The sequence below is a fragment of the Porites lutea genome, chromosome 12 (assembly GCF_958299795.1).
Source record: "Porites lutea chromosome 12, jaPorLute2.1, whole genome shotgun sequence".
NCBI classification, from domain to species: domain Eukaryota; kingdom Metazoa; phylum Cnidaria; class Anthozoa; order Scleractinia; family Poritidae; genus Porites; species Porites lutea.
In genome coordinates this window covers 9,384,495-9,407,482 of record NC_133212.1, presented here as the reverse complement: position 1 = coordinate 9,407,482, position 22,988 = coordinate 9,384,495, and the positions used below count along the sequence as shown (strand labels likewise).

Here is a 22,988-nt window from a genome sequence, read left to right as displayed (position 1 = left end):
TCACGGCCGTGAACTGAATGGCATTTTGCAGTGGTCTTTAGTAGTTTCCTTGGCAAAACGTCCTCTTATTGTTATTAAGAGATTGGTGCTTGCCCAAATGGAGATCATAACAATATTTACAACCGCCACTGCAATGTGCCGTTTCCATCGTCTTCGCCAAACGGCCATGACGGGCATATTCTGATAATGAGTTTCAATAGCTATAGAAACACTCGTGAAAAACCATTCGATGAACAGTGGAACGGAAGTGGTAAGTGCAAATGACTGAAGAAGTTCCAAAGGTGTATTATTAGCGATGTAAAAATACTGGTACAAATAGAGGAAGCCATTCACCGAGATTATTGCACTGGACTCATACAGCATGCTCATAATACAGATATCAGCTGCAAGTCTTTCTCGACGAGGTGTTCGGAAACCACCCCAAGGAAGTTTCCTTTTTTCAAGAGCTTGATGATAAAAATGATCAATGAAAACCATAGTGCTACGCTCAAAAACTTCCGCAATCCCATGAATGACTCCAATAAGTGCGACTGACTCTAGACTTTGAAGATCCACTTGTAATAGTCTCATCATTACCGCTGATCCACAATACAGAGGAACCAGCAGCACGAATGATGTTGCTGGATGACTGATTCTGCACCATAACCGTTGAACACAAATACGCGAGAACCCTTTAAGCAGAACTGTAATGAGAGGAGCAAATATCGCAATTATTATTTTGCCAGATATTTGCTGTTTGTTGTATGCAGGGTAAACGAAGTTGGCCACAAGTTCGGCAGAGAGTTGTGTGGAGACGCACACAAGCATCAGAACTAAAACAATCTTTATCTGCTTCTTTCTAGGCCTTGGATAAAAGTGTCTGGCCAACATACAAAGTTGTAAACAAACATTTGTATAGTACATTGCTTTGGGAGCAATTCGTTGCCAAGATGTCAAAAAAGAATGCGAGATTCCGAAAGCTTGCATGGTAATTCGATAAGCTGAATCCAGTAAGTAAAACCCAAGACACAAAAGGAACAATTTTGATCTTAACCCCCATATTTGGAATGACTGAAAATAACATAAGATATTCAGAACAAAGGACAGGTAAATAAACGAATTGGAAAATACTTTAGAAAGGGTCATACTCCATTGCAGTTTGAAAGGAATCGATTCTTTCGGAACAGACAGACAGATGAGTTGAATTTGAAAGCTGAAGTAAAAAGAGACGATTGAAGCCAGCCCAACAGTGAAGGCAGTCAAAATGGAAATAAATAATGCAAAGCTCAATGAAGAGCGAATTGTATTAACAATCGACGGTCTGAGCTGCTTCCACGCCATTGCTCTTTCATTGCTTACTTCCTGAGATTGCTCGCTATAATCTGTTGAGCTTGCATCTATAATTTTAACGTCAGGACGGTTTGACGTCAAATAATCCCTCGCAACAGCTTCGCTGTTGCTGTATTCTTGGTAGATGACTTCATCGGCAGGTTGAGAGTACCATTCTTTTCCCGTGTCGTCCAAGGTATTGTAGCCAAATATGGCTGACTGATTCTCGCCTTCGTGGAAATTGTAGTGCTCAGCGACACTACGTGTAAAGCTAAACAGGATGTGACCAAATACTTCTGCAATGGTTTGGCCAATCATATTTGCCAACACCTCTTAGTGTCAAATGCTCCAGTGTAAAATGCAGTTGGCTGTACTCTACAATCCTTTGTACTTCAGAGGTGTCGTTTCATCAGAAGTTGTGCGTTACTCCGTTTAGGCTTCAACCCACTTTAAAAAAATTTTGTTCGACTAATTGATTCAGTCTTAACCGTGTTTACAGTTCATGGATAGAAACCGCGAAACGTCAGTGTGCAATTATATACGTTCGATCCAATTATATGTACGTTCGAGCCACGTTCGTTTCCCGTATCGAATGTAAATAAAGTACTTAACTTTATTTATTGGCAATAGATTATGTACAATTAAAAAGTGAAGTTCTAGGGCTGAAGCATGGCTTTCACTCCAGTAGGTAGGGGCCACGTCGGCCAAACCAGTTTTGCTAACACCAACCAATATCAGTGAAGGACGGTCAATTGATTTTTTTTTCACTAGTAGATCAAGGTTTTCATCCATGGTTAAATGAACTGTAAGACATTTTAAAACTTTCGAAATCCTCCGGTGTTGCTGTTTCTGTTTAGTTTCAAAGTATAGTGTATTAATAAATTCCATCAAAACACTACAATACATTACAAAAATGAAATAGTCAAGGTTTCTTCCTCAGACAAGCGGAATTAGCTATGTTCCCGCATAATTGCTCATTCCTTAATAGCATAAAAGAAGAGTGTTTCAACGTCTGCGCCAGAGGCTAGATTACTCCAGCATGTTAAGGCATCACCTAGAGCCCAATCTGAAAAAAAGTCAGTAAAGAGTCGTAATTTTAACAAGATGTACCTTAACAGCATCATACTTTTGTAATAACATAAAACTTAATGTCCTAAGTTATTGTTCACTTTAAGTTTTGAATTTTTTGCTTCACGTCACCTTTTATAACAGTTGTTTTTACGAGAAAAAGAGAAAAGTGAAAATGGGTCACCGAGATGACATATGACAGCAGCCGAGTTTCTGTTGAAACACCAACATATTTCAAACGTTATCCCCTTTTAGAATCTGTCCTCAATGGCCAACTAAATTAATTTACCTTAACAGAAAAATTTTCAAATATAGGTCTCGTGAGTTTTTAATAGTTTACGGTCAGACTCAGAAAACCCTGAACACCTGAAAAGTTTCAGGAAAGTTGATTGTGTAGTAACCAGTCACAATTAAGTTCAGGACATGCGAACTAACCTCAAGACCACAAAATAATTACTTTTACTATTTGCTGTTTAGTTTTCTAACGCTTTATTGGCTTTTTCCTCGCAACACAATATCATTCCATAAATATATTTGGTGTTCACGGTTTTGTGAGTTTTATAATAATGAAATAAGATTCTTTTACATTCAGGACACGGATTGTATCTATGCATCAATACCTTAAATAAAATAAAGCATGCTTGTTTGACCGCCAAACTAAAAAGCCATTGGCCCATTTCAGAGGTCACTGTTTCCTTCATAGTGACGTCATCAGACACGTGACTGCTGTTGTTCGCTCTCTACTGACTTTTTTCAGTAGTGGTTAAAAATCAAAAGATCATCGCTTGTATGAACAAAAGACCTTGTCGCTGCGGGGGGTCTTAGATCGAAGGACAGGCAATGCCTTAACCGTGATGCTTGAGTAAACCAAAACCAACTGACAATTTTCAGATTCTCAAGACTAAAAGAAAATGCTTGGTCTAAGCCAGAATGATCGTTGCATTTAAAGCCATCCGGATTCTGGAATCAGGAAATCTTTGCCTTTTGAATCCGAAACCCTGGGCTTTGGAACATGGAATTCAGAACTTTGGATACGGAATCCTGCTAACTATTGGAAACAGGAATTTGGAATCCACAGCTTGAAATTCAGAATCCAAGATGTCTTGGATTACCTTAAAAGGGGCGAGAATAACTATTGACTATTCGATATACAACAATGGTCATGCACCCAGGAATGCCCTTTGGCAAGTAATAACTTGCTTGTATTCAAGTGTATTAAAGACTGAGGCCTACTGCGCTTTTTTCGAATAAATCCACCAATCACAAATCACAAACCATGACCTTTTGAACCCGTTAAAGTAAAGTACTGTTTTCTAAGAGGTCCGTTAAGACGATTGACGGCAGCGAAAAAGTCAGTTGGCTGTTGAACTTCAGAATTCGCATGTTTGAGAAAAAGGCAGTAAAGAAACGCAAACAACATTGAACCGTTTCTTTTAGCAGGTCATAAGTTTATTCATTTTTCTAAAATATTTGCTTCTTCAGTTACAAAGCCATAGTCTTTAGTCGCAAATGGACAGTAATTTAAGCCTGTTTTAATCATTCGTACTACAAAAGAATATTTAACAATATCGAACTCAGTAAACTCTAGCTGTAGGTGACTCTATCGAATCAAAAACAGTTCTTTATACTTTGTATAATTAACTACTTTGGTTCCTAATTGATCTAACTAACGACAGCCACTAGGATCACACACAAAAAAATTTGTATAAACTTGCTACGCTTAGCGCAAAGGAACGACCGGGAACTTTTGCCTTCAATTAACTGTGAAAAGCCATAATCAAAATATCGAATGCCTCTTCTAAAAATAGCGATCTCGTCTACCCTCCAACTAACGCTTTGAAAAAGCTGTCTTTATCGAATAAAGAAATCACCAAAGTTTTAAAAAGGACTAGGAATTAAATGTTTTATCTTGATAACAGATGGACTTGTAGTTCACTTCTCGACATTTTTAAGTAGACTTTGCAAACCTGCTATCATATATATCAACGCAAGAAATTAAACTTCTTCACTAATTTGTCTGGAGGGTGTCAGGAAACTATTCTGTCACTATTCTGACCAATCAAACACGCGCACACAGTTAAACTAACCAGTCAGAGCAAATAAATGCACAAACTGGCGCCAAGGCGGGAAAAATAAGTATGCATGCCGACAATTAACGACTAGTTTACCTCTGATTCGTTCACAAAGGGGCTAAAAATTCCAGCAAATATCAAAAGTAAAATAAATAAAATGATAAAAAAGCAGCCATGATTTCTCTTTACACACTTACATGATAAATTCAAATTGATTAGTAAATTCAAGACCACATTAAGACGGACGGTCTTCTGTGAGCCTGACGACAATTTGGCGGGAAACCCGATGAAAGATCATTTGCCACCCTTGTGTAATCGTTAAAGATCAAGTCTGTAACCACATGTCCCTTTTGCTGCTTTGGCTGAATATTTTCCGCCAGCGTAATATATCCTTCACATACGTGAATATACAAAAGTAAAAAAGGAAAAGAAAATAAGCATAAGAAGCAAGGAAAAAAGAAATTGATAAAATGAATGTGGTAAAATATTTTCGCTCAAAACGTTTCCAGTTCAGAGACAAGCTATTCACAATTTATCATCTTTCTCTTCAATAGCACCATTGCTCACAGCGTTGGCCTCCACATCATCATATGGCACCTGTTTCAAAGAGAAAATTTGTAATTAGTTTAAGTTAAAACGTATCCCTGAGCACCTAAGGTGCGTCTCACCCACGTGCTAACAGGGTAGGGTGTTCCGATAAAATGCAGTCACCTAAAAATATAATATAGTAGAATCCCGGTTACTCGAACTCTGAAGGGAAAAGAAAAACAGTTCAAGTTAGCGGGGAGTGCGCGTTATTGGGGTAAATTTCAGCAAAATTATGATAGGAAAAGGAAATTTAGTTTGCGTTAGCGGGGAATTTGAGTTATCCGAGTTCCAGTTATCGAGGTTCTACTGTACATCAAATAAATGTTTATAAGTCCAGCTAAGTATGTATACAAGACAATTTCGTCGAAAGGATATCTTACCTCAGTAAGAGTAGCCGATGAAAAGGCTAACTATGAAGATAACATCTTTTCATTTCTAGTTAGGTCTGTTTAAGAATATAGTAGACTAAAAGTGGACTCTTATTTTCCCTCAGGTATTGCGGAACGAGTGAATTACGCGAGCGCGCGTGAAAATCGCCACACGCGAGGAAGGTGGTACGGGGAGTCAACACTAAGAGAGGCTTGTTTAACCAGAGTGATGGTGGTGCTAGGTTTTGAATGTCACGTTGACATCGATCGTTCAAACTTGTAAAATGCATTGAGATCTTACCTCCCAGAAATCTTCATCATCATACATCTGCTCCTTGGTGGGCGGATCAAAGATCTTCAACCTCACAATAAAACCTACAAGGAGACGACAAAACGGTGAAAAACAAAACATACAATCATTATCATACAATAAATCATTTAAATCGTTCCTTTTATGAGTTTTTATGGACTGAGACGAAAAGAGCCTGACCAATATCCAGCCATCTTGACCTCACGCTTGGTCAAAAACGTATATTTATTATATGGCTAAATCCGCGAGAGGACAAGATGAAGCGAATCCTGCGTTCTAATTGGCTACACAAGCGGGCAAGATGGGCCCACGTCCCGTAAGAAAACATTTTCTTTATGGCCATATAATAAATCCCTTATTGACCAAGCTTGTTCGGTCAAGATAGCTGGATATCCCGTCATCTTGATCTCACGCTTGGTCAATAGAGATAATTAGAGTCACGTTTACGGTAAACGTCAGACTCAAGTTGAGAATTTCTCAAAATAGAAAATACGCAGACAAAATAGTTCAAAACAATTCTTGGGGATAAGACTGGCGTGAAACAAATAACCTTTTTGTAGAAGTAATGAACGGTAAACGACCAGAGAGGGGAAAACTTGGTCGCGTGATACAAAATTCACGTTTGCCGTTTTCCTTTTCCGAAGTTCCAACGAATTATTTTTTATTCTCTTCACCTCTTTCAAACGGTCTAGTGCAACAGGTCGCACTGGGTATGGCGTCAAGTGGCCGTTAACTTTTTTTCCTTTTGGCCCAAGAAGAGGTAGAAACAGGTGGAGGTCAGTTTATCGTGGGATAGATATTTCAATCCGCTCTTTGACTACCTTCATTTCTTGAATAACTCTCACTTTTGTCAAACCTGTAGTATAACGGTCAACCTGAGGTTTTATCATTTACACAAACCACCGACCTGGGTGGAAATCTTGTGCATAAACATAAAACCATAAAATTTGACGTAGCAGACTAGAGAATAAACTGCTAGGGAGTGTATCAAAATCAGCTGAACAAGGGTAGAAACATTTTATCACTGCAAATCGCAGCCCATATTTTCTGAAGGTTCTTAAATGGAATTACCTTGGGTGCCAGAGGCTTTTCATGCGCGGTTTCCTGCTTCGGTCAAGTCTTAAAAATTGACCCTTCTCGCGGCTTCGCCGCTTGTGTCTTCGGCCTGCGGCCGACGAAACGAAGCTCCCCGTCGCAAGCGAGAAAAAACCTCTGGTACCCAGGGTAAAATGGAATAGAAAGAACCACTTGATTTTCCAACCAGGATTTCCCGTTTTCCCAAGTAAATGGTTAGTACCCCCGTATATAACGGTCAATAAGCCAATCCTAAAGGGTGACCGCTTATTACAGGTTTGACTGTACTACAACAAAGATTTTACCAGTCACGATTCCACCGATGACAGCGATGCCAAGAGCGACCGCGAGACCAGCGATCTGGTAACCAGCCTGGGCCTTTGCAGATCGACCGTCTCCACTGACAGTCACACCCAAGTTCATCAGCTTAAGATGCTCTGTTGAATTCTTCTCAGGAGCCATCCCAGGCCAAATATTGTACATGCTGAAAATTGTCAACACAACAATATCCAATTAATAATGGTGAAAGGGCTGAGTGGAATCCAGTTTGGTCAAACTTTAGTTTGTCTAATTCGGAAGCATGGTTACAGTCGACTCTCTCTTAACAGAAACCTCTATAAGACGGACACCTAGAGTTGGTCCCTGCGTTTCTTTACTCCCTTTATTTGACTCTCTATAAGACGGACATCTCCCTAAGACGGACACTTACTGCCGGTCCCAAAGGTGTCCGTCTCAGAGGGAGTTGACTGTATTTCCAATAGACCCTTCTCCACAGTCTTTTCAGCTTATGAGTGCTACCAGCTGGTAAGAACGCCTTAAAACCAGTAAAGTTGCCAAGTTCGAAAACTATTTGTTGAAAACTAACGAACATATAGCAGGGGCGGATCCAGGATTTTTATTAGGAGGGGGTGCACTCGTCTCTTGCTCTACTTCAACACCAGTAGTTTTTTTTGCAGAATACCAGTTGTATTAGAAAACCGCAGGTCATCTTGGGGGGGGGGGGTGCGCACCCCCTGCCCCCTCCCCCTAGATCCGCCCCTGTATAGTTCCACAAAGTGGCAGAATTTTACAGACATTTGTAAGGTGGAGCGCAAGTTCGTGCCTCCCCCCGCCCTGCCCCGCCCTGCCACCATACTAGGCGTCTGTAAAACTTCGCGACTTTGCTCTCTTTGGACGAATCCTCTTAAACTTGGTAAGCTACGTTATTCTAATACCCTCTTTGACTTTCCGGCAGTATCGATGGATATTCGCTTACTTTTCTTTATCAAAAGTTGAAAAAAATTTATAATAAAAACAACAATAATAATAATTATAACAACAACAACAACAACAACCGTGAAAGGGATATTCTTAAACTATCCAATGGAACACAGTATTAGCATAAAAACAAGCATCATCTTACCCATCATATCCGTATTTGTCAGCGTTTGCATTTGCAGCAGCTATTGCACCCGCGATGGCACCGAGGATTCCCGGCATTCCATGCAAGTTGTTCACACCACAGGTGTCATGGGTCTTGGTGTACTTCGTCAGGAATGGCTGAGAAATAAATCATAAATTTTGCATACTTTTAAGTCGAACCAATGCAGATAAAACTTTAAAGAATACGATGGAGCAAAACGAGAAAGAGGAAAAATAATGGCTACGCAAATGATTAAGGGCGCAAATAGAAGAGGCACCCTTACTTCTAGCCTTTCACGGCATTGGCGCTTGGTGGCGTGCCACCCCACAAATTCTAATACCAAATAAGACACTGTTTGAAGTCTTAAAATGGCCAGTCCACGGGGTGAGTTGTACAACAATACAGGCAATGTATCCGTTACGGAAGAGTCACTTAATGGATAACACTTTAGTTCGTGGCCATGATGGCTAGAAAGGCAAGCAGTGTGGTTTGTAGTTATCAAACACGTTCTTTGGAGGAAGATCTCGTTTACTTACAGTTACATAGGCGTATCCCACGGTGCTCAGTGCGCCGGCACAGCAGCCAATCAGAAGAGCTCCCCAAGGGCTGATTGACATGTTAGATGCGGTTCCGATGGCAACGCCTCCTGCCAGGGTCGCGTTTTGCACGTGGACCTTTGAAAAACATAATCGAACAATTAGCTAATACCTTCTTTTTTAAATGCATTTCAGTACTACTTGCAAGTCTCTGAATGAAATTCCATGGCTGAAAATTAAGTCCTCATGTAGTTCTGTAGTTTACTTTTTGCACATGGTTTTCCCATCTCGTAAGTGTCTCTGAACATTTTTGCGAATTCTTGAATTTTGCGCTCGAGCAGCGACTTTCTTGGCAATAAGAGAGGTTAGCCTGTGCTCTCTCCACTGTACCATTCTTGCCCCTCTAACCCAAACCTTACCCCCACCCCCCTCCCATAAAATAAAAACGGAAAGTTAGTAATTTTCTCACCATACTCAATCTCCACTTGCCACCTTCTCGTTGAAAGACTGGTGAGAGAGCGAAAGTCGTGACACAAGCGGCAGCCAGTGAAAAGTAGGTGTTGATAACAGATCGATGCTGGGCAACATAATCAGGAGCCACAAGGGCCGCATTAAAGCTGGGCCAGTACATCCACAGGAAAACGGTACCTGTTGGTAAGGACACATCAATATGCACAAAAGTACTTTCCCCAGAGAGTGATTAGAAATCAGCTTACCTGCGTAGCTGGCAGAATTTATCGCGCGCAATTGATTCATTCAAAGGTTTGATTTGACGAGTAAGCCGCGAGAAAAATGATGACGGAATTTTTCCCACGCGAATTCGCCTCTAACTTCGCGCATAATCTCCCCGCCAAAAAGTATAAACCCACGCTGATCTCCGACCAGCTATACCAGGCTAATATAGGAACGAACCATAGCCTTAAGGTTAGGGGGAGTGGTTATTCTGACGAAAGCGTAGATACAGATTGTGTACGCAGCGCCTAGAATGATACACATTGACTAGCGCAAAACTTAAATGCATGCATTTACTGTTTTCGTTTACTCGCAAACCATGTAGGTAGGTACGTTTGTTAACGTAAAAAATGTCGTTCTTCAGTAGACTCGTCTGATCTATCATATACCACTAAGAATGCATGCGCACTTGTCAAATAGCAAGGGTAGTAAGGATAGTAAAAAGCTTATAAGCTCAAGACGATCAACTTTGATTTTTACTGAAACTGGTGTTTGAATGCTTTTACGTTGTTCCAACTTTTCGGCCTATGGACAAAATGTTATGGTGGATGTACGCAAAATAAAGATAAACTTTCTTTATATTGATTCTTTTCATGCTCCTTTTCTATAATCCTTTTTTTTTATCAGTTCGCGCATGTAACAAAATTGCTCCTTGTTAATTATCGGATTAAGGCTTCCCTTCTGAATAAGGCTCAAAAATTTGTGATCAAGAACTCACCAATCATAGCAAACAAATCGGAATGGTAGTTTGATCCCTCTTTAGGACTGTCCAAAGCTTTCTTGGTATAAAGAGTTCGAGACAAAGCCAGTCCAAAATAAGCCCCAAAAGCGTGGATAATAATGGAACCACCAGCGTCGGAAAACTTCAGAAACTCGACAGCAATTAATTCGTTGATGGCGTAGAAGATAATCTCCAGCACGCCGATGACTAACAATTGTAGACGGCTTACTTTTCCCAAAACAGCTCCATAGGTGATTAGAACTGTAGCGGCGGCAAATTCTGCGGTGACCAAACTGCAAGAGAAAGGAACTGTTAGAGACGCTTAGATTCTAAGACGAGGACGACAACGAGAACGAGATTTTCTCAGTACTAAGTAGTTCGCGCGCGTGAGCGAGCCAGCGTAATTTTGTCGGGAAAACACAATTGCCGTCTGCGTCCTTCTACTACGGGTTTAGCGAGATAAGGAGTTTTAGCATCGACGACGGCGAAGGCTGCAAAAAACGTCAGTTTTAAAATGAATTCGCGTTGTTTTGAAACTTTGTCGCGTTAATTCCAATTCGCTGAAAATGTCAAATGTAGGTCTATTTCCCTGGAGTTGATTTCTTGGGGAGCGCACTCAAGTTTAGAAAGAGAAAGAAAGATTCTTCGACGCTTGTCTACGTCTTCCATAAAAGACCCATAAAATGTGAAATTAGGCATTTTCACGTCGTCGTCGTGCAGTGACGTCAAAGAAAGGTACAAAAAAGTGTGATGCACGTGCAAAGTTGTCGCTTTACTAATTAAACCTATTGCATTTTTGCCGTTCTCGTCACCGTCACCGTCGCCGTCGCCGTCTCCGTCGCCGTGTACCGCCGTCGCTCCTTGCTTTTAACCGCTATAGGGACGTTTCGCCTGGAGGGACGGCGTTACTCCTGGCGAAACGACCCAAGCGGCGAGGACAAGGAGAAATGGCTGTGTTCGCAGGCTACTCCTTTTTGAGAGCGTGTAGTTCTAGCCAGTGTAGCCCAGTCTTAGCAGAATGCAGGATGCCACATGAACCAAGTTTAGTATCTTTGCTCCTACGAGTTTCCTGTATAGCTTAGTGGTAGCGCCTCTGGACTAGTAACCAGCGACGGTCATAGGTTCGACTTGTGAGCCCAGTTGTTCGAAAGCCGATTAGTGCTCAACCCAGTGTTAAATTTAACCCGGGTTTCTTCTTCTTTTGATCAAAAGTATTTTCTCGGGTATTTTGGTCTGTTATATTAAGAGCATCCAATCATCAACTTGTTGACAAAAAGGATTAAACTGAATTTACTTTTTAAGCCTTCATATCTGTTCAAATTTCACATTAACCATGGGTTATCTCAACCCAGCTTTGAACAAACCCGGCCCTGTATGTTAGGATTACTCGGATTTTTTTTTCCGAGCCGCTTATGTCACTTACTGAAAAGAAACAAGCAAACAAAAACACAACAAAATGAAACTAGGCTAAAATCCAGACAAGCTGCAACACTTTCGAGTAGTTGAAGGACGCGAAAAAGCAAAATAAAAATACTCACGATTGAATGCTAAGTTCAATATGGCTGTGTCCCTCGGCGTAAATCTGATTGAAGCAGCCTGATATAATGGTTCCCCATTGTGTAATAAGAGCAGCGATAAAGAAGTTGTACCCTACTGCTCCATAGCCATACTTCTTTAGGAAGGTCATCAGAAATCCGAAACCGATATAGATCATAACATGGACATCTTGGAACACTGGAAGAACAAAGAAAAATTTAATGAGCCATGTCGCGGAATTCAGCCAAATCCAGCCATGAGGAATTGGCCACCGCATTAATCTACGACCGCCCACTGTCCCAGTAAAACCGCGTTCATAAAAAAAAAAAACAGGTATAGGCCACGAACCTTTATATCTGGTCGTGTTAACGAAGTTGTCCGAAAAGGGAACAGTACAATCTTGCTCGGACCAGAAAGGGACCGCTGTTAGCTTAAATCATAGTTATGAATTGCTTATAAGGATGCCTTTTCAACCGCTTGCAATGCTTCGAAAAATATTTTTAAAAAAAAGTAAAAACAAAACTACACAAAACAAAAGAAAAACAATGTAAGAATCTCAACCGGGTCACTTCAAATTAATCGGCCAATCAGAGCCAGTTCTACAAAAAAGGAAACTGACTTTCTACGTTCGTAGGTCAGTCAAAAACGAGCTCGAAGGTAATTGTTTAATTCAAAGTGTTGGCAATCCAATCCCAGTGAGTTCGAAGCCCTGTAAACACGGTGTAGTGTGAAGGAAGACCATTCAAGTGGCGTAACTGTCATCAAGAAGAAGAGTGGAATGTGACCCTACCAAGCTTGATTTTTTAAATTCCGCCAGCGCCCCTGATAATATTTCTTTCTTTAACAACAAAAGACCGCTATTTCATATTCATTGCGAAATTAGTGCATATAAACAAGGCATATAACAATGGTCGCGGGCTATTGATTTCAAAATGCAGAATACGTCTTCAAACTCCCACCATACTGCCCTTTTAAAGGAAAAAGAATTCTATCAATTGTTGCGTGTCATTGCCTTCTGAACTATCCCTACTGGCGATAAAGATTTTTTTAAATTAACCACATCCTGAGAAGAATACTAGATTTGATTAAGATTACAAAGGGCTAAATGTGTTTGATTTGTTTTGCAGATTTTTGGTGTATTTTTACGAGAAGGCACCAACGAGGAGAAAAAGGCGAACTTGCGGAGTGGTTTATCCGGACAACGTACAACTATGTTGAAAGAAAGTGGCGAAAAATTGTTTCTGGATATCGAATATTAGAAAATTTTATAACTGCAAGAAAAGAAAGTGTTTTCTATATACTATCGTGCACACTATCACGTAATCAACTTTATTCTGGCTAACATGGGATGAATTTTCTCATACAAACCACAAACCGGGCTGGATCTGTCATCAAAAGCCAGCCCGGACTCTCGAGCACACTTGTACAGGCCCTTCAGAGACACACCTCCGACCGTTCCCATTTCGTTAAGTTTGTATGTTAATTCGCTGCAATTAATTAAGAATACTTTCTTTTTCACTAAATCAAAATTAACGCGTCATTCTTAAGCGAGAAATAAATAAATAAATAAGTTGTTAACATTGCAGGTATCACGAGTATCGATATCAACTAAACGAGGAATTTCGCCACTAGATCAAGTTGTGAGCAAAATAAGCGGTTTAGTCGTGGTTCGAGTATGTATTTCCATCTTGGTCAGTTGAGTCACACTTTCCTGACTCTTTCTGCTTGAGCTGAACGTCTCCTATCGTCTTCGCTTATACTTTCAAAGAGAGCGCGATGAATAGCGGGAGTGACTCAAGAAGTCGGATAAGGCAAGTATTTCAACTCGCCACAGGTTGTTTGACCTTTGACTTAGTTTCCGAGCATTTTTCCGAGCTTTTAATCCTTAAGAGTAAACAGCACGGGCAAGCGAAATATGTTGTTTTTCTTAGAGGAAGTTTGCTAACTGCTCATAGAATTGAAAGTAATTTGACATAGCCACATAGGCTTGCAAGAGATCTGTAAGCTAAGCTAATTTGTCCTAAAGTTTATTTCAAGGACCTTTATCAAAGTTCAAAAAAAGGAGGTATTCTTCTGCTCATGTGATATATACAATTCAATACTGCTTTTGCAACAACAAAGTTTAACGAAAGTGAAAAATACTATTAAGCGATAAGCTACTTACTCGGGTAATAAACCGTCACATCGTTGACTTCCAAGCTGGGATTAGACGCTGATGCGTTTTGATTAGCCCCTTTGCGTTTATGAGGGGGCAAAGCATGATCACCATACTCCACCAATGCGCCGTAGAGGATGATTATCAAGATTTGAAATAAAGCTGCGACTATACAAAACTTCATAGCTCAAAGTCGAGTATTTTTGGTTACACCCAGATAGAAAATGGCCACAGTAGCTTCGACGACTTGGCTGGTGGGTTTTAGCAATGGCTAGTTTTCTTTTCACCGACCTTGTATTTATTTATGGATCGGCATGTTTGAAACGAATTGCTATTGGCTAGACATCTGTCATTAGCTTTGTTAATATGGTTAACATCTGTGCCATTGTTCAAAGCAAAAGTCTATTGTAAATGCATCGTATTTCGTAACGAAGTTACTCCACGGATAATCCATGCACGCGAGCCGCGATAAACGAGGGCGTCTCGTCTCGTCCTAATCTCTCATTGTATAACGTCGTCGTTTGCAATCTTGCTGGCTCGGATAAGAAGTGGACGGATTTTAAGAGAAAAGGTGGACTGCAGGCAGTCTATATGCTACACAAGAGCCCTTGAGGTGCCAAATAGGGGATTCTGTACTTACGCAATGTACAAATTTAAATTCAATTCAATTCGTTCATTGAATTTAGTTCAGATTGCATAATTTGAATGGATTCAACGAGATTTCCAATTTCTATTCTACTTGTCTTGATTGCCCAATAAATGCAAGACCTTCGTTTGTTTGAACTCCGAACTTTCAGACACTATTGTTTTGAGCACAAAGAATTAAATGATAACTAACCTAAAGCAATACTAGTCATAGTACTCAACAGAAAAATGTAGTGGCAAATGGTATAGTAAATCATGATAAAATTAAAAAAAAAATACATAAATGAATAAAATATTTAAAAAACGTGCTGTATATGTTTTGCTCTTTCTTTTATCACTTTATAAGAATCAAAAGATCTCTTGAAAAAGTTAACCCAGTGGGTTAAAACCGTGATGCAAATTAAACTAAAAGTAAAACTTAATGCGGAAAAATATTCATTCGTCATAACTCGAAAGAAAGCAAAGAGTGTAATATATTTCCACGAAACGGAATAGTTGTTTATTTGAGGAGGTCAGGAAAGTATTTTTCGCCCTTTTTTAATGGCTTGGGAAACGAAATTCGACATCAAAGACGTGAGCTATGCTTGTTTGACATTCAACCTTTGTATAGACTACAAAGGAACTGTAAATACAATACATAACAATACAATTTTATTTATTGCATTGCTAACAGACCTAACAGAGGAGACCATAGATATAGTTACGCACAACTGCAGAAAAAATGGCGCGAAAAGAAAGGAAATCGTCTGATGGAGATGCCAAAAGTACTGACGTTAAAGGGCAAATTCAGAAATGTTCCTCTTATTTTATTTATTTATTTTTCTTGAAAAAACGACCATTGCAACGTTTTCCTTGTGACTGAATTCAGCCTGCACGAAAATTGTACGTTTTCAAGAATGAACCAACACAGTAAATCTAGAAATGAATGTAATATAAGTTGAATGAAAATACAAATTGAGGAAACCAAAAAATGGTGGTAGTAAAGAACTTTTTTTAAGAAGGATTTGTTCGTTTCTGTGGTAGAATTGCTGGATGATGTAACAAGTGGAAAATTGATTCGGTAGATGGTTACACCCCCCGCCTCATCCAACCCCTCGTTTGTGTGCAGTTGCCTGTGTGTCCCCTGTTCGTAAGGACGTTGATGTGTTTTCGACCCCGGCCTTGACCGGTCTGTCTACTAAGTCTCTTAACCTTAAAAATTCCAATTTTTCTTAAGGTTGGAAGTTTTACTACATTTGTAAATTAACGTTTTGGCAAGTAGGTTTATTTGTCGATTTTCCAACGACGGCGTGCCACATGACCAACTTGAGTGCGCATGTTAGTGATTTTGCTGCTGTACTATATGTTTCTTTGGGTAGTTTCTGATAAAAAATTACAGTATATTGTCTTCCTTATGAATTAACCAGCAAACTTCGAAAAAATTCTGATTGACATGACCTATTCAGTCAAAGGATCGATAATCCAAATTTCAGACATGTATGTTGCGTGGCGTGTTGATGGAGTGATGACTTTATGGAAATGAACTTTTCAACCAATCAGGTCGCCAGAATTTTCATCATGAATGTCGTTCAAGACATATGAACACCTCGATCCACGTGGCTACCTAAACACTTAAACGACTTCAACGCTTTATTTTATTTAGTTTTCTTCCAGTTAATTGTATTTCGTGTTTCTCATTTTGAGCTTTTTAATGATTAAACTTCCATGTCTGTTTCCCATTTCTTCCCAAAATTACTGAAGTGTGGTAATCAGTCTTGTGGAACTACAGTAGAACAACAACCTGAGTAGCGTCGTTGGACTTGTATAAATTAATTTGATAACTTCAAAATATTAAGGCTTAAGCAGTCGTGCTGGTGATTGGCGTACACAGCCTCGGCAATTGCCGATTTAATTCGTTTTTTCTGGCTCTTTTTTCACTGCAGTGCGATGTTCATACAAGTTCAAGACACAATTATCGATTTAGTTATGTTTTTGTACTTAACAATATAACTGGATAACAGCTAGAGGTTTTCAGCTTACCCTCGTGGCGGAGGTTTTCTATTCTTTCCTAATTTCTGATGGGTCGCAAGCAGCGAAAACGTTTTAGAGCAAGGACTATCCGATCCTAGGTATTTTGAGAACGGACCGCTGGTCGGAGCCAGGGTAAATGGAGTCAGGGTCTGCAGCACCGAAACATACTTGAAATAAAAACACTGCCTGACATGATCTGAGACACTTACTTGGATAATAGATCGATATGTCATTGAAGGCCCGTTCGTTTTCGTCTCTGTTTCCTGCACTTTTGTCGCTTTTAGCCATCGGGCGCTGGCCGATTGGAGATGGAAGGGATTGTTCACCATAGTCGACTAGCACCATAAACATTACAATAAGGCTAAACTGAAAAACCAAACTAACAAATGTGAATTTTATCTGGGTGCCGTTGACTGGGCGTCTGCATGTTGGCCTACAGGTAGTGGTTTCGACAGTAAGCGGCTCACGCACAGAGGAATGCAGCGAATCGTCCGCCATCTTGAATCAGAAATCTTGGACACCCGTGGACTTCGAGGCGGAAAAAAATTTGTTTACGTACCGCCACTACCACATTGCCCATAATACACCTTGTTTGCCCTCCAGAATTTTGCATAAGTATTGTTTTTAATTTCTCGTAAGACAACTGTAATACCCAGGAGAAATATGAAAACAATAGTTATAAAAAATTCTGGGGGGCAAAAATAAATAAGGTGCATTTCAGACAATGCGAAAGTGGATCATAGTATAGTCAAAGCTGTTGGCACACGCTTTCTCTTTTCGGGTGCTTACTCGATGTAAATACTCAACTATGTAAATAGAATGTTTGCGATTTTAAAAACAATTTAGATGCAAATTGGTAGGGAGGCAAGAATCTCACGCAATGCTAATCAATATCGGGGCAATTGAACTGTTCAGGCAAATATCAGACATTTCAAGTGCTCGATAATTCCTGACTGACGCTTGGAAATTTACGTTTGACCATGATAACAAGTTATGTTAGCTACCGCAGGTAACTGGGATTTAAGGATCGGTGCAATGTAATAGTGATCCTTAAGATATTTGAAAGGTCAGAATATTAAGTGAATTGTGGTTATCAAGGGTATTGTTGAATGTGAGACACGCGTGGGGTGACGGAGAAAGGCGGGGTGGGGGCGTGTAATTTGGTGTGATCAAAATGTGATCTGAGATTTTGTTGCATGAAATGAGACTAATCTTTACAAATTTTTGTTAACTAGTCTTAACGGTTGTAGGTGTGGACGTAGGCAGTTTGAATATAAAAGCGACAACCAAAAAAAGTGTAATAATAACAAAAATAATCCCCTTTATTTCTTATGGACACGCGCGGCACCCACCCTAACTGTCATTCGATATCAATTCATACATTGTGATGGTCGACAGTAGTAAATAGTTTCTTGGCGCATGAAGAGTCAAAATAGTCTTCAAGCATGCTTGTTACAACTTTTCAATCAAAGGCATGTAAACTTTTTTCTCTTGTTATAAACGTCTAAGCTAATTCAACGACCTGCTCCCAGTTGGCTTGTTAGCTTTTAAAATTGGTAGAGCGCTGCATCGGTATCGCACAGGTCAAGGGTTCGAATCCCATACAAGCCTGATTTTTTTTTTCAGGCTATCTTTTCGTAACCGCAAAAGTCGCGTATATAACTGCGATGATCTTCCTTCGTATAATCCTTCTTCACTCCGCGGTTCACATATATGATTTTCATATATTCCATGATAACTTCCCCAAGCTCTTTGTTGCATATGTCAAGATGGGTAAACAATCTCTCACCTCTACCCTTGAAGAATTCATCATTGACAGGAATTCTATTTTATGTAAATAATCTTTTCAACAAAACGTGCTATGGACCTGACAAGAGCGGAGGCTTGAGAATTACCTCAATACGAACAGGCGTCTTGCATTACTAGCCGATCAGAGTGTAGCGTAAGTATTTTTGATGACATTGCATGTAAATATATCGCAAAGTATATCTCGAGTATTTCTAATATTCAAAATAAAACCCCGGAGATGTAGGTATACTTCGAATCCGCAAGCGAATAAAGCAACTATTACAAGTAAAACACACAATCTTACTTGGATAGTAGACAGATACATCGTTCACATGGAGTGTCTCGGTCGTAACGTTCACATCTCCTGAGGCTCCTTTTCGAGAATGCGATGGTAAAGCATGGTCGGAATAATCCACAAGGACTGCAAAAAGTATTATTAGCAAGGCCTGGAAGAGAAGCCCTGTAATTGTGAATTTTAGCCCCATCGCTTACTTCGAGAGCAGAATGTGATGTCTTTTCAATTCAAGCAACCGAAGTGCCAACGGCGCAAATCAACAAACACCGCCCCGCAATAAAGTAAGTGTGAAATTCGACCCCGTTAATCCTGTACCCACCACAATAGCCCCCCACATAGCCTGGATGACAGGTGCTTTATGAGCCAAGCGGAATATCGCGTTCGTCCCGCTTGGCTCATAAAGCGCCTGTCATGCAGGCTACCCCCCACATAATTGAGAACGAAACGTACATGTAAAAATGTATGTAAATGTAAATGTATGTGTAAGTTTCTATTTTGCTGCATTTTATCAACGCTGTTGTGCAGTGTTTTCTGTTAGTACGGCCCGGACGGTAAGCTTTTCTAAACCCAAGGGCAGGGGTTTCTCAAATTGGAATTCACAACCCTTTTATTTCTTATGTTGTTTTCGACATTTTCGGGCAATAATCCAAGAATAATATATAGGAAGTATTAGGCCATCCGCGCTGAAAATTTGTGTCTGAGTTTCGTTTTTCATGGCCCGACCGGAGCGAGACATTTTTGGGGAAAAAAAAGCGATAAACATTTTCTCTGTAATTATCCAATAACACAGAAATTACCATTGGCTTTCATGGTACTACAGATTTTAAAATCGCGATCATTTCACGTTTAATCACGTGTTAGCTTAAGGTATCCAGGGGGAAGGGCAGGGGGTGCTGGGAATTCTTATCGTCTCTCGCAATCAGACAGGTAAAAAGGAGACTCAAAGAAAGATGATAGTTCTACTCATACAGATCTTGTCTAGTGTAAAGAAGAAGCTCTGAAAGTAAACAAGAGCTCTGAAGTGGTTTTTGGAATTGGTTGCCTGTTGTTTTTCTTTTTTTCTTTCTTTTTTTCAATTTGCGCGCAGCACCCATTCGCCAGTAGTCAGCTCCACAACCGTTCTTTGTGTCGTCACGCAACGCTCCTCCGTTGCGTGAAGACACAAAGAACGACTGTGAAGCAGACTATCGCCAGCGGACGTTGACCGGAAATTCTTCTTACTGTCTTCAATATCTATTTAAAGATACATTTATTTGGTTTTTTTCTCTATTTTCAAATTCACCTCAAAAAACTTATTTAAAACGGTTCATGATCACCCTCGGTTGACTACAAATTAAACTGAAGTCACGGAAATGTTGAAAAGAGAAAAATCACGGTTAGCTCCTTAGGGATTCGTCACGCATTCCTCGTCAAGGAAAGCGAGAAACGGGTGATGACTTCCAAGAATGTCTGCCTGCAGGGCTACGGCCATGCTCCTTTAAAATTTTACATCTACTTAGGAGATTACTTGAAGCTCAAGGGAATCTAAGGCATAAGATATTGAATATTTCAGGCATTTGATTTAATGATCATCAATACCCTTTCCCCACCCTACCCCCGCTCCCTAATCATGCCAGCCATGATTCCCGGCACGTGACTGATCTAAACGAATACTCATTTGTCATAAGCTTCACTTGTGACAGGCAATAAATAGGCCAAATAAGTGGCTCTTTAAAAGATAATCGTAATGAAGCATTTTTATTCTTAGCCTTTTGGTCCAGGCGCTTAAAAAAACGAGGAGAAAGGAGTAAGGAAAAAGGCCTCTCCTTGTTTCGCTACGATTACAAGAGTACTGACCATCTGATCACTTGGATGGATCACTGTCAGGCCAATTTTCATCCTTGCTATGAAGAGGCTTATGTTCTTTAATGTTATAAATGATAATTTCAAGGTTCTCTTGCCGCGGCGTGTTGCATAATCGCATGCCTTAGTAAATATTTATATAGCTCATAAATCTACATTGATTCTTTAATTGAAAATCTACCAATAGTGAACGCGTTTGACTTAATTTGGACGCGTTCTGGCAAATTAACGTGCGCAGGTTTTTTTTAGATATTTTCATTAAACCGCGCTCTTGAAATTTTACGATAGATTTTGATGCTGCATTGGGATCGCAGAGTTAAGAAATTCTCCCTGACTAACTTGAAAAAAACTGCAAAAAATTAATAAAATAAAAAGGTACATAAATTGACTTACTTGAATAATAAACTGAAATGTGGTTGTTGCCTGGGTGTGCGTCAGCGGACACGTTATCCGGTCCTCCTACAGCATCTTTACGTAGATGGGGAGGTAAGGCTTGGTCTCCATATCTCGTAATTGTTCCAAATAATATAATAAGTAGTAGCTGAAACGCGGCCGCGACGGAGGAAAATTTTAGACTCATCTTTTCCTCTTCTTGTTGCACTGGTTTTTGCTGTTTTGGAACCAGCGGAGTGGATTCTGTGAGAGACGGGGGCATAGGGAACGAATGATCGTTCTAAGGCAAAATCCATGGTGAAAGATCAGTTATATGGGCTCAAACTTAAGTGGACTATGAACTGCCCGTCGCTAGGACAACGCCCTGATCTCACAGAAATCATACGGTGCATGGCTGAACTCGTGTTCTTCCTGTGTCCCGCGATGGGTGTGCTTTTTTCCCACCAAAACATGGGCACTAAACATCTCATATGAACGGCTCACCCGGAACGTCAGCCGTCTTATCTTTTTCCTACGTTGGACAGTTTACTTTATTTCCTTAGCTGGTACAAAACCATTTTTTTGGATGAGTTTCACTAGAACGACGGCTTCTTTAAAAACTTGTTACGTGCCTTCTTTACAAACTTGTTACGCCTACACTGACAGCAGCTAAAATCACGTGTAACAAATATATTTCGTATCCTGTTTTGTTGCCCGTCTTCTCAAGGTCACGTAAGTAATTCGAATAAAACACTATGGCACAAAATAATGGCTGAGAAAAGAATTATATGCAAACAGACTTTATCTTGACGGGTAAAGGGAAACCCACCTTTTGCTATTTTCTCAGTTTACGTGTCGCGTATTCTGTTTTGTTAGATACGGTTTTAGACGTACTTATACCCCTTGGGTGGGTGGGTAAGTGCGTTTGTATGGTCTCAAGTACAAACGTTTTTTGAGAGAAAAACTACTCATTAAGCTAAATTTAACTTTCCTTAGTGTATTCTTTTTTCTTTCTTTATTTTATATTATTTTAATGAAGTAATAAATAACAAAACACTTGTTTAAAAAAGTAATAACGATCATCTTTCCGCTTTGCCTGCATGTGAGGTTTGACCCACCGGAAGTCACGTAAACTGTTCGGCGAAACTCGAACCGGAAACCACGCGATAAATGTTCGTCACTTATTAATTATGTTATTCGTTAGTCGATTTTATTGTAAACAAAATAAAATGTATAGTTTTCCAGTGTCAGAAGCTTTGAAGAATCTTGCGCTGTCTCGCATACTACTAGTGACCATTCACCACTCTTTTCAAAGTGACTTCAGTAAACTTCAGTGATTTTGTGACCATGGCATGCATTCTCTTTTACAAACCGTGCGACCAATGATCCAATAATGTTTCCGCTTTCTTTGCGCGGTTTTTTCCTCCTCGTTCTATCTTACATCATGTAAAATCATACAGTTCTTACTCTCAAGCTCCTGGATAAAGTTTATCAAATCACTTGTTTGAAGTAGATTTTTTGCAGTAGTACCCTAAACCCCTTTTCTACTCAACGATATATACCACTTGGGTGGTTGTCATATAATTCCCAAGTGAAGAATGGTATCGTTTTCGAAGAGGAGGCCCTGTGAACCTTTCTCTGTAAAAAGTACTGCGGCACAGTCTGAAAATTACTTGTGGAAAAAATAAAACAGAAATAGAAGAAGACGATGACCACTAATTGCACTGAAAGGAAAATCTCCAGCACTTGGGCATTAAGTGGACTTTGGAACGGCGTGTGCTGCCGATCCGAGAGCACACTCCGCGGCTGTTGTCAACGATTCAGCCTGATGTTTTCACGATGAAACCTGGCCTGCATACTCACTCCAAAATTTCGAAGACAAGTCATTGCAGATAAAACCAAATAAGAAAACAAACAAAGAATAGCATGCTATGTTTTCACGAAAACACCGAGAGTTTGGTTTTTTTTTTTCATGGCGACACGATGTGACGGATTGATCTCACTGTTTCTTCAGAGATTCATTGGACTATATATATATCCTCTTTTCTCACAAAACATTCAACCAAAATGCATCGTTAGGTTTCTTTGATGAACAGAAGTTTTGCACAGAGAAGAAATGGGAATTGGGTCACTGAAGTCGTGAGTCTGAGAAACAGCGTCATTTGG

General features: G+C 40.0%; 2 protein-coding genes across 5 annotated transcripts; both read right to left on the bottom strand.

The window, feature by feature from the left end:
• On the bottom strand, positions 1 to 1,803 carry LOC140953681 (uncharacterized). Its single transcript, XM_073403091.1, has one exon. The coding sequence runs from the start codon at positions 1,624 to 1,626 to the stop codon at positions 1 to 3; it is 1,626 nt and encodes a 541-aa protein (XP_073259192.1). The 5' UTR covers positions 1,627 to 1,803.
• A 2,000-nt stretch (positions 1,804 to 3,803) lies between these two features.
• On the bottom strand, positions 3,804 to 21,133 carry LOC140954052 (ammonium transporter Rh type B-B-like). Of its 4 annotated transcripts, none has more exons than XM_073403451.1 (9): positions 20,844 to 21,133; positions 11,718 to 11,913; positions 10,177 to 10,472; positions 9,196 to 9,374; positions 8,727 to 8,864; positions 8,191 to 8,327; positions 7,094 to 7,272; positions 5,706 to 5,779; positions 3,804 to 5,045 (listed from the first exon to the last, which is right to left on the bottom strand). In XM_073403451.1, the coding sequence occupies exons 1-9, from the start codon at positions 21,103 to 21,105 to the stop codon at positions 4,974 to 4,976; spliced, it is 1,533 nt and encodes a 510-aa protein (XP_073259552.1). In that variant the 5' UTR covers positions 21,106 to 21,133; the 3' UTR covers positions 3,804 to 4,973. The 4 variants fall into 4 exon arrangements, with proteins under 4 accessions (XP_073259552.1, XP_073259553.1, XP_073259551.1 ...); XM_073403452.1 differs by lacking the exon at positions 20,844 to 21,133 and adding an exon at positions 18,618 to 18,828; XM_073403450.1 differs by lacking the exon at positions 20,844 to 21,133 and adding an exon at positions 16,735 to 17,069.
• Between the last annotated feature and the right edge of the window lie 1,855 nt (positions 21,134 to 22,988).